Source organism: Perca fluviatilis, chromosome 23, assembly GCF_010015445.1.
Source record: "Perca fluviatilis chromosome 23, GENO_Pfluv_1.0, whole genome shotgun sequence".
NCBI classification, from domain to species: Eukaryota; Metazoa; Chordata; class Actinopteri; order Perciformes; family Percidae; genus Perca; species Perca fluviatilis.
This window is the reverse complement of record NC_053134.1, coordinates 20,972,930-20,985,488: the sequence shown is the minus strand read 5'-3', so window position 1 is coordinate 20,985,488 and position 12,559 is coordinate 20,972,930. Positions and strand designations below refer to the sequence as shown.

Sequence of the window (12,559 nt, the reverse complement as noted above, 5' to 3'; positions counted from 1 at the left end):
AACATTTCGGACAGAAGGACAAAGGAAACCTTTAACCACCAATGTTTACAGCCAATAGTGTGGATCTGTATTGATCGTAAGGAAACTTTAAAGAGTGGTGATTGTTCTGCAAGCCCAAAATATAAATATTGAACAAGCCATTTTACAGGACTAGATCAGACCAAAGTTGAGAAGCTCAGAGCATTTGATCCGAACTCTAACTAACCCTAACCCTAACCCTAACCCTAAGTTTTTATTGTATCTTCTCATAATTACTTCCTCGCACATAATGGAATACAGTTTGGTCTCAGTTCTGAGCTCTGTTCATGTTCTTCTGAAAATTCACATTTATAGTGTTTGTTCCTAATCTCTTTTATATATGACCTACACTGCTAAATGGCACTGACTATAACTCACCTTTACTACAATCAAAATTTCTTTTCCATGTGATGTTTCTGTTATTTTGTGTCTTACCACTTATGTATATATATATATATATATATATATATATATATATATAAACAGAATCTGTGTGTGTATGTGTATGTGTATATATATATATATATATATATATATATATATATATATATATATATAAATATACACACACACGGATTCTGTTTATTTTGGTGTTGGAATCCACACGACAGCCTGGTGGTTTCCTGTGAGCTGGCAGGCGTAAATTGTAGTTGCTGTAGCCAACACAGCTGCTGTGGTGACCTCTTTGTGTTGATTTACTAATTTAGCCTGAAACTGGTCATTTTGTTTGGACATGTACAAATCGCTTCGATGTGATTGTGTTACATAGCAACCTGTACTTGCGTCTGAGTGTGTAGTTAAGTCCTGCTTTTAGTGTGTGTGTGTGTGTGTGTGTGTGTGTGTGCGTGCGTGCAAGAACACAATCAGTGTGTTCTGTGTTCTTGTAGTGGGTCTGCAGGCTCACTGCCACAGAGTTGTACAAATTTAGTTATTGTTCCACTTGTTACCAAATGAACTGCTGCTGCACTTTGGCTCTAACACTAATAGGAATCAGTTGGGAGTGTCTCTCGCTTCAGCTGTTGCAAGCTGCAAGGAATGGTCTTGCCATTTTGTGAATTGTTATATCCCTAAAACTGAGTATTAGAAACTGGAACAGTGATATATCGTGGTTACTAGTAGGCTCACAATGTTCAGAGAAGAGTTATATTTATGTTAAATGCAGGATAGAAAGACTTTTACAGGTGCCATACCACTGTACAGTATTCGGGTTTGGCATGTGTGATACCTATTTTGCTAAATACGTGCGACTGTGTGGGCATGTGTGTGTGCTGGATGGCAGCCAGTTGGCAGTGTGTGCGGTCTGCAGGCTAGTATTAATCAGATTGTTGATAGTGTGGCCGCGGAGCTAAACCAGGATTAGATTGGCTGGCTGACTGACTGAAAGCTCTTTATCCCATCTCATGAATTGAGGGGTAGATCGAATCTGCTGCCGAGTGCAGCCAATATTAAGAGGAAGACTTGTGTTCCGATATCTCTCATTTAAATGTAGTGGGGGGTACTCTTACAAAATGATTGACAAACATAATTACACTCCTTCAATCAGCTAGATGTGGTTGTAGGTAGTGCTGGCAGAGAGAAGGAACACTGTCTGATAATAACTGTAGGTTTGCTGCTCACTTAATAACTCACTTAATAATATAAATACTGTGTGCAGATAGTAAAATAATGTACCTTTTTATATTTAACATATTTGAATATGACTACTCCTCAGTTTGGCTTTGTTTCTCACATCAGGTTGAATATATGAATCACTTAATGAACCAACCATTCAGCAGAGCAACACAATGGTTAAATCTGTTATTCATGTACAGGTCAACAAAGATGACATTGAGATATTGTAAACACACATTGGCCAATGTGGCAGCAATTACTAACTGTGTGACTATTCAGACTAATTGAGGGACAGAAATAATCCAGAATGATCCCTGTAAATTGGCATTTCCCAAGGCTTGAATTTTTATATGAAGTATAGCAGTGCACTGCAGTATTAAGGTATTAATTAATAATGTGCTATATTTACATATTTCACCATGTGTTTTACTGCATAGTTTGATACTTTAAAATAATAATTTCAAAAAAAGTAGGCTGAATAATGTTTAAGTCATTTAGATGAGAAACAAAGCAAAAGTGCGTCAGAATAATTGGGATAGTGGGAAAAAAGAGTGTATAAATGTCAAACTTGTTGACTATGTCTGAGAATTATTGAGTTGACCTTCGATCTCTTAGGGACATCCCCTTACAGAACACTTTTAATTAAATCAGAGCAAGATGTTAATTCATGAGTGGAGCTGGGACTTTTGAAGAGTTCAGTCTGTGGGGGCTTGGGAAACAGAATGTGCAGGATTAACTGTTTGGTAAGAGATCCCTCAGGTGAAGAATGATTCTCTCTCTGCATATTGCTTGACAGGCGGCAGGAGGAGGAGGAGCACACTCCTCTGTACTACACCTGTCCGCTCAGGTCCTGCTGCATCGATGTGTTGTAGGGAAATGCCAATAATCACAAAAAGTATCAAGATCACAATACTAATGATTACTGAATGTGCATATTTTTCTCTTGGAGGGACAGTTCTGATGCTTCGGAGAATCCCTGATATGTACCCAACGACTCACAATTTCCCTAATTTCTTGTTGGGCGGGGACCTATCGCGGCTGTAGAAATGATCATGAGTGCAAACGAGGAAGTGAGGTGACAAAGTATAAGAGTGCCAAATTCTGATTAAGGAGGCAGGTTTGGGTCAAACTAACACAGGACTTTCGCTTAGGAAACCGGGGTTTGTGTCCTGTGTGAAACCAAAAGTTTTACAAGAAGTTTTACAGCCCTTAAACGTACGCTATACTAGCCGCATCCAAGGTGGCGCGCGCCATCGTGACGTCAAAATGATGTAATATCCTGCCGCCGCGCTCAGATTTATGGCGCGCGAGCAGAGGTCGCGCACGGCTCTTTTTTTTCCCAGCGGTGCGCGACAAAGCGGAAACAGGAGGCCTGAGCGCGTTCACCAACAACCGGATCCCAGGACTCTCAGAGTGACTGCAAGTCTCTCATGTAAACTTACTGGCTTAAGATGAGTTCTTTTATGGCGAATGAAACGCTTGATCCGACGAAGTAGGTCATCAAATCAAATCGAAGCATTGACGGCAACGCTGCTGCCAGTTCTGCCGTTGTTTACCTTTTTCTTCTTCTTCTAGTCCGTAGAAATAGCAATGTCAGTAGCCTTTGCTCATTAGCGCCACCTCTGTTCAGGAGAAGACTGCAACTAGTGTCACGAGCACCAGCGCGGGTATATATAGGCACAGAGATCCCATGACATCACATTTGCGCACGCGAGCTGGGCTGCGTCTAGTATATAAGAGCCTTTAGCCTGTGATGCAATGACATCCGTGACGTCCTGATTTTAGTTTATTACGTGACACATTTTAAGCCAAACACTAAGTATTTTTGTTTAATTTCAGTTTCACAACGTTTACTACGTTCTTAGACTTAAAACTGCATGCTTTATGTTAAATAGAACGGTCACATGATTTACCCACAACGGTGCGGCAGTGATTAGAATGGGGTGGTGATGGCGCAGTGGATATGAAACATGCCTTTTGTGTGGGGAAATCTGGGTTCAATTCCCACTGCGATACATCAAATGACATTTAATGTAAAGAATGGGCGTTTTGGGAGTCTTTTGAAATCGACCTACAATGTGGTTTAGGTATGATGTGTTCTGGGAATGTTTTACAAATATAAAGCCTCCATGGATACAAAAAAAATCATAATTCAAACAGTAATAATTGACCTTGTTGTATTCTGAGGTGTCCTGTTGACGGTTTCACAGATGTCTCATTTATAATGGTGGTCTATGGGGAATATGCTTAGTGGGCCGCAAGGGATTTCATATTTGCATTACCACAAGTGACCACTTGGGACAATTGGGAACACGGCTGCGTGGTATCCAGCACTCTTAATACATCCATGCTTAGGCGTGGCTAGAGTCTATCCCAGAATGCCCTGGGAGAGAAGCCAGGTACTCCCTAGAAAAAGTTGTGAGTCTGTTATAAGGCTAACACATATAGACAGATTTACACATTTGCAAATGCATCTTACCCCACATGTGTTTGGACTTTGCAAGGACATGCGTGCCCTGTTGCTAGATAAAACATTTACCCCATCAGCAACCACTCATTCACATTAACTATTACAGCTACTTTTTTGTGGGCATTTTTAGGCCTTTATTTCCACAGGACAGATGAAGACATGAAAGGGGAGAGAGAGGGGGGAATGACATGTAGCAAAGGGCCCTATATATGTGCGCCTGCTCTACCAACTGAGCTAACCCTGCCACTAAAAGGCAAATTTGAGGCTAATTTTTTGAGAGGTGATTGTCTGATCACAGCAATTGGGTCATACAAACTCAAGATGAAGTGCAACCATAACTGTTACTGTGGCAACATTGACAGCATTACATTTTGGTACTCTGTAGTAGACTAAAAGAATTGTATTGTCATTCTTTTCAACTGATGTTGCAGCTCTGCAGCAGAAACCTGTTGCTGCCCCTGGTATTAACGTACAAAAAAGAAATCATTTGCATTAGAGTGTGGGTCAACAAAAATGATCAGTTATGATGTGTGCTTATTTCTGTGATGCAACAGGTAGCCTGTAGTCGTAGGGTACATCACGCCTCTCTGGTGGCCAGGCTCCCTTGGCACACCTGTGGCACAGAAGGCATTTTTATAGGTGGGTGCATTAGAGGCTGTGATCATGACCAATCACATTCACTTCTTTTAGCCCCTTTAATCACAGAGCTCTGCCTGCCATGACGTGCTGACAGCTTGGGAATCCAGTACAGAGTTTTCCTCAGAGGAAACTTATTGTTGTCTGGGACCGGTTACCCCGGTCACCCGGTGTTTAGGATGGAGACACCGGGTGAAAGGCAGGAACGGACGGTCCTGAGGGAGTTATAAGCAGAGCAAGGAGTTTTAAGTGATTCATATTTCTTCGTGAAGCTGTGTGAACTGTTTTGAATGTGTCACTCTCCATCTGTTGATGTGCAGAAGAAACTGGTAGAATAATGAATCAAAAGACATGTTTGATGTACACATAAGCCCAGGGGTCTGTGGTTATTTTCACTCGGGGGCTGGTTGCGCCAAATGTAACCAGTGGATGCTCTGTGTGTAACTGTGGCTTGACAGTGTGCCGCATCACTCCACTCCAAGGCACACCAGAGAACACAAGTGTTGATATTTACATGTTAAAAAGAACCCTTCCCAGCGCCTGCAAGCTATCTATAGCTATATATAGTGATAAATCCTAAAACCGCCCAAACTCGGTTGGAGCATGCAGTCTCCTCACGATATTATGTCCTAAATTACCTAAATTCTTTGCCCCCCTCCCAGTGTTTAACCCAAGTCGGCGCCTATCCAGTCAGTATATCCAGGCTAATCCCTACATCCTACCACCTGCAGGTGTAGGGAGCTCCTGTAATGTCACCCCCCTGCAGTCTTCAACCCATTTGACTTCCTCTAATAACCACCTTCCATGCTGTGTTTCTCTTTGTGTTGTTTTGTATCTTTCTCTGTCTTTGTCTTACTTTGTCTTTCTCTGTGTGATCCATGTTGTCTCCGTCTCACTCCTCATTTTCATTCTCACCATCCACACTCCTCTTCGCTCACCACTTCATTCCCTACCAAGCTGTCCCGTCGACTAACCGATCACCTTCTCATAGTCGATGCCCCCTCCTCCAAATCCAAAGACGCCCCCGGCTGCGTCCTAGTTACCCCCCCTATAGAGATAAAGAGCTAATTGGAAATCCCTCTACTAATTAACCTTCTCCAGGCTGAAAGGTATTTATATCCCCAGCTTTTTGATGAAGTGATAAAAAAGAAAGCAGGGGAGGGTGAGGAGTGGGAGAGGAAGGGAAAGAGGAGGAAGGTAAAGGGGGCGAGAGAGCTGAGAAATGATTGTGAGCAAGGGGGTAGAATATTATGGATGTTTGTAGGAGGTGGGTATAAGTAAGCGAGGAAGGAGAACGAAATGTAGTTGTGAAAAATAAAAGGATGAGGTAGCTGTAGCATTTAACATAACATCAATGAATCCTTGCTAATTTCTTAATTTTGTGACAGTAAAACAAGCACCATGAAGTCAGCTATCAGCTTTCTACTCCACACATTTACATCATGACCTCAGTCAGTAGGTCAGATTCTGAGAGAAAAAGAGTTTTGCAGATTGGGGAGGGGGTGACACTGTAGGCCGATATAAAAAGAACTTCCAACCTGTTTATGTTCTTCTGGAGGAGAAAAGAAAAGCAACAGGGCTTATGGGAAATGTAGTCCAATTTGGAGAAACACTTGCTCTAGCAATGCCACAGTTCAGCAGTTGTATTTACCCTGATATTATGTGTTAGCAGTACTTTTATCAGGATATGTGGTTAATTTGGAAATAATATATTTCTAAAATGCTCAGACCAACTTGAGCCCTGGGTGAAAAAACGCAGCCCTCTCATTTATTTGAACGGAGCCTGTCTGTTGGCCAATCAAGTACATGCCAGCTCACCTTCCAGGTAGAATGCCATATTTCTACTGTTTACCTTGCATAAAATAGCTGCTGCTGTGCTAACTTCCAAAAGTTGTAAAATCCTGAATATTACAAACCATTGTGCATTGTTTTGGCATGTGATAAACTGCCTGATAATGAATTAATTGTCAATCCAACTGGACCTCCTGGATCCTATTTCCTTATCTCACCACCAGTCCTTTAAACAACACGTGTTGTTTCAATACAGTCTTAATCCCCACTAACTAAACTAGGTTCTGGAGAGAGGAAAAACGTGTGTGCTGGTCTCTGTGGGTTGAAAGGTGTCACCTGAACCTTTGACCCAACAATACAGCTGGGTGTGGTCTGGTCTGTTTGTCAAAACTGGACCTCCTGGATCCTATTTCATTATCTCACCACCAGTCCCTTAAACAACACCCCACCGCCCTCAAGATGTAACCATACAGTAACTGTTTTACTGTAGTAACACTGACAGCATTACATCATGGTACTATAGTGCCACGCTACATCATGGCTGAACATGGCTGAAACGTAGACGTAGACTTAGAACAACGTCCCTGGGGACAAATGCCTCACTGTTGCTTATTCTGCCCTTAAAAAACTGATCAGTTTGGACCAAAAAAAACAACCCCTCAGAAAGAAGAAAGCTACACAACACACAGTTGATTTTAAAAGTTGTTTTCCTTTCTACACAGATGTCCTTTAGTGCAAGTTAAAACCTACAAGTTACCTGCACACATTTGTGTTATGAATATACATACGTAAGTTGTGTAACAAATAGAGACCGACCGATATATCGGCGGGACTGATATTAGGTATTTTCCAATCTATCGGTATCGGCATTTATAATGGCCGTTAAATGAATATTAACTAATTAAGTAAAATAAACGGACGAAACCCCCTTCAACCATGTTCTGAGTGTTGGCGTTGCATAGTGTGTCCACCAGAGGGCGCTCTACAACGTCCCTCTTGGCAGCACTCGTGTTTAGAACGCCACAAACGCCACAAACCCTACAACCAGCTGATCCAGCCAGAGTCGGGCAGGGTGAACGAGTTATCCACGACTCAGAGACTGTTGTTATTTATCAGAACTTATAGAACTTAACAGAATCATTTTTTTCCATTCTTGTTCAAAGTTATATTTATGAAGCTTACTAAGTCTATTAATACTGGTAACTTTGATTTTTTTTTTTTTTATTGTGTTTTTGTTTAAAGGACTTTAAGTTTCATATCTTAAGTTTGTATTTTTATACATTTTATTTATCAGAACTTTAATATATTTTTATGTTCCTCTGTTCTGTTCTGACAATAAAACAAACAAGTTAATTTTTGAACTGCATTATCATATTGTTTTAGTGAGGACTCATAAATAATTACAAATAACTAATGTTAGGGAAATTGGTTTATGTTTTGTTACGTGTTTCAGGATTTTTTTAAATATATATATCGGCCGATATATCGGAATATCGGATTTTTAAATCACCAAATATTTGTATCGATATCGGCCTTAAAAATCCTTTATTGGTCGGGTTCTAGTAACAAATATATATTTTATTTAAAGAGGTTTAAACTCGGGTGGCTTTACGCTCCACTGTGTCCCTGAGTAGGACAAAGGACACTGTGGATGCGAGTGAGGGAGAAGATAATGAAATATAAGATGACTAAGACTGACAATTAGTGAGTCAGCCAGTCAGTCAATCAGTCAGTGAAACAGTGTCTAGCGGGTAGCAGAAGGTACAGTAATATATGTGAGGAGGGCGGGTGGTGAGGGGGAGTGAAAGATCTCAGGAGAGTAGAGTGAGGAGAAAGGGAATCGTTTCAGGTTCCCATCATTTGCCATGCCACCTTTCTGTTTTCACTCCCCACCCTCCCCCCTGTCGCAGAAGCTGATGGGGGTCTGAGGAGGGTAAGGTTACCTGGCTGTTGTCCCCTGCTGGCTCTCTTTCATTTGTGGTTACACTTCTCACTCACACTGCTAACCTGCCGCATAGATTTTGGAGAAACAGTTTTCACTGCTGCTCACAATTAACAAATTTTTTCTTTTCTTTAGTCAACTATAGAGAGGCAAAAGTGGGTTTGTTAATGCACTGACATTCATAATTCAATCGCATACCTTCTGGTGCTAATTATCAGATTTTGCTAATGCGTCTTAATGTTAAATAATAATTAGAGTGTGGGCACTTGACCATGATTCATTAGCAGAACAAGCTAGATGAGTCAGGATTTTATTTTACATACAGTAAACATAATATCTGTTTGCTGGGGATGATGATAGGAACATAACAAAAACATCCAAATGTGTCAGGAACAGGCTGCAACAACAAAGCAGCGAAGGAAACAGCTCCAGGCTTTGCTTTAGGAACAGAGGCTACATCTATCTTTTATAAATACCAGTAATGCTACTGGCCAAACTGGTTAGCCAAAGTGTTGCAGTAGGTCAGGCTGATGGCAGGGATTGACTGGGTTCGATGTAAAGTCTAACTTGAAGCGAGGAATACCGTGCAATCTGAAATGTTGAGTTGCAGCTCTAGAAGCCAGTTATGAGGTCTGAAGGCAAAATCAGCTGAGAGCTAAGTGCAGCACATACTGAGGTCTGTCTACTGTATTGGATTTCAAAGCAGTACTGACAGATGGTCTGGTAAGCCAGCAGGTAGTTTCAGCCAAGCAATCTGGTAATACATTTCCCAAAACATCAAAGTTTATGGTATAAAACAGTTTTTTTTAGTAGAAACGTTGGCTCTTGTTGGGGAATCAGTGGCAATGACCCATTTCTAGCTCTCAAGCATCTATACACACTGAATTTGATCACATAACTGTGGGTAGACATGTTTTTATTTCTGTACCTAAAGGTTCCAGACTGCATTTAATTACGTAAACAATATAGCATATCTTTACACAAAGTCTTGCTTGTTTTTCAGGTGAAGGCCCATGGCCCCAGCTTCACGCGTCTCCATGCGCCCTGGCCGGTACTATGTCGAGAGGCTGAGTTTCTCAAGATTAAAGTCCCCACCAAAACGGTGAGATCTCATTGCCAGTTATAAAAAGTCAATGGGTCCATGTTGTTTCTTTGTTGGTATATTCTTGTTATTTCTGTGGTCAGAAGAGACACAGACTGAGACAGCAGAGGATTGAGTGATGTCCTTACTGTGTCACAGTTAATCATCCTTATGCTGATATTTATACCAATAATGTATCAGGGTTTTATTTCTACAAGGCCATTCAATGTTAGAAGAGTTTTATTTCTTCAGAACTGTAAGGCACTTCAGCCACTAGTGTCCAACGAGTGTAATTGGTTGACTATTTCTGTGTTTGTTTGTTTTCTCCAGAGTTACGAACTTAAAGAGGAAAGTGGTTTCGGGTCCACTATGAACACAGTGTGGAGGAAAATGAACCAGCCTTTCCAGCCCAAAGTACCGCATCAGGACCAAGAACGCACCAAATTTCTCACGCACTGCTTCTCCAGGGAAAAACTCCACCTGTGAGACACACACACACACACAGATATGCAGATATGCAGAATTAAGCCTAATTTAAAGTGAGACTACATAAGAAAAACTGACACATTAATCATCTTAAAACATGAAAGGTTGAATTTATAACCAATAAAACACTGATTCTCTATTCAGTACCCTTAACAGTGTTGTAGCTACAGTATTACTTGGTCTGGTATCAGTAGCTTAGGTGTCGAATGTTTGCCAGTTGTTATAGCAAACTTAAGATGGATGCAAGTTTTTGGGAGATTGCATTCTTGGTCAACATGCTTACCAAGTAATAAGAACACAATTCTATGTCCCTGGTTGATTGCTGCTCCTGTAGTCAGTGCCAGCATTTTAAAATACACTATGCAGTTCTTAAACCTTGGCATAAGTGGCCATGCCACTTATGCGTGATAGTAGTGAGTGATAGTAGACACCAGTATTATTTGAGAAAATAAGATCCAGTAACAACTCTTTAACTGAATGATAAGATTATTCATGATATGTGGCTATGTCTGGTTGTTTTGTGGAAAAGGTGTTTTAAAAAAAAAGTGTTAGCCTAAAGTTTTAGAGTACCACTTATGATTTAAGAATTTCTTTGTGATTTGTATTTTCTTACTGATCAACAGGTTGAGTTGATTAGATAAAGCCATGTATGTTTGCATGCAATACACTATATAAATACAAGGATGCAAAGATGTACACATGGAAGTTGCACACGTACAGTTTTTAATTGATTGGCTGTCTTTCCTTCAGGTACAACATCACATCTAAAGACACATTCTTCGACAACGCCACAAGGGGCCGAATAGTAAGTGCTCATCCCGATGTCTTCTTAATGTTTGTGCAGGGTTAGCTTATATCCCCAGTCTGATATTCTTGCATCTGTTTTAGGTATACGAGATCCTGAGGCGGACGGTGTGTGTACGAACCTGTCAAACCATAGGTGAGGATACCAAGCCGTTCACGGGCCAGACGGTGTGTGTTTGTGTTTGTGTGTGTGTGTCTGGGGGAAGTTTACCGAACATATGCAGCCTTTCTTTTCCAGTCCTACACATTCTTCACATTGACATGTACACTTGTTGTGGTTAGATGAATGGCATGAGGTAGACCGCGTTCTAATCTAATATGCTTGCTGCAGGCATAAGCATCTGACAAATGTCAATGAGTTTTCCGTTATGTTCTGTTGGCAAGCAGCAAGAATTGCAACAGCAAAATCTGAAATCCTCCATCTACCCCCTCCCATACCCTTGAAGTATGATGGCCTGTGATTGAGTAAAAAAAAAAAAAATAGTAATATAGAGTAAATTTTGGAGATAACTTGCAAAAAGAGCAGAGGTCTACCGAAGACATCATGAATCACAATCCTGGAAATAAAAACCTGGTTTGGCTTGATAAAAATGCTTTATGAGCCTCGTAGTGGATTTGTTGTGATGCTGCTGATCACTGGTTCATACTTCAGCACCATCATCCATCAGTTCAAAAGCTTTTCAAAATATCATTATGAGGTTGAAGTATCGAATAGTATTGACACTTGATTGGATCGGGAGGTTTCGCTCCAAAACCATCTTTAGCCTGGTAAATTAAAATGGGAGCACTAGGTTGGCTATTACTGTAGCTGAGTCAAGAGAATAAAAAACATCAGGATCAACAGATATATTGTGGATCGAGTTAGCTAAGGTGTAATGCGTTAGGTAATCTAGGTAGGTAGGAGAAACCAGGTGCAGTGAAACGCTTGTGTAACATGTTTGGCTGGGACGCTGCAGGGTGAAGCCAGCTGTCAGTTGCAGTTCAAGGTTGTGCTGAAACTCTGGAATATGACTGGACATTGATAAACAGGTATACTGGGAGATGATATTGATATCCCTGCTTGGAGTTCATTGCGGAGGTGAAGCAAAGTGAAGTGCAGCTGGTGACCCAAACAAGGAGTGAGATGATTGGATAATTAGATGAGACCAACATTATTTTTCAACCCCGATTTGTTTGGTTTGTAGCAACGCTTTGTTACCACCAGGCTCTTCTCAGAAAATGGCTTCGCTCATTAACACTTCAACTGCAGACGTCCACTGGGACAACTGGCAATTAGCCTCAGCAGCGGTGGCAGTTGTTTATGGCTTTTGTCAATCTCCTCTGGGATTTTCTTAATGAACGGCAAGACATTCAACACTCTGGATTCATGTTGGGTCTTGCCTTAGTGTTTATACATCTGTAGATTTCTCTTACGACATGCAGATAACAGCTGCCTGTGCATGTATGAGACCCGTCAGTCCCACATAGAAATGAGCTCACACCCGTTTCATTTCCAGTGTCAACCATATGTCTGGTTGGCTTTCCCATCACAGCAGAAGGTCTCAGCCAAAGAGTACTGATGGAGCTGCAGGGGAAGAAGAGGAGAGACATGAGAGCTGAGCATCTCTTTAACCTCTATTTTCTCTTTTCTCTTCATTATTGGTGTATACATTTTGTCACAGACACACACACACACATACATAGAGCCCACTCCCCGTATCTCTTTTGCCCTTCTCCATCT

General features: G+C 41.1%; 1 protein-coding gene across 3 annotated transcripts in view; it reads left to right on the top strand.

The window, feature by feature from the left end:
* ano2b (anoctamin 2b) overlaps positions 1-12,559 on the top strand; it is an 83,063-nt gene that overhangs the window by 22,747 nt on the left and 47,757 nt on the right. For all 3 annotated transcript variants that reach the window (XM_039792489.1, XM_039792490.1, XM_039792491.1), the window contains 4 exons: positions 9,472-9,570; positions 9,880-10,031; positions 10,786-10,840; positions 10,924-10,975. In XM_039792489.1, the coding sequence (XP_039648423.1) occupies positions 9,472-9,570; positions 9,880-10,031; positions 10,786-10,840; positions 10,924-10,975 (358 nt within the window). The remainder of the gene's footprint in view (positions 1-9,471; positions 9,571-9,879; positions 10,032-10,785; positions 10,841-10,923; positions 10,976-12,559) is intronic.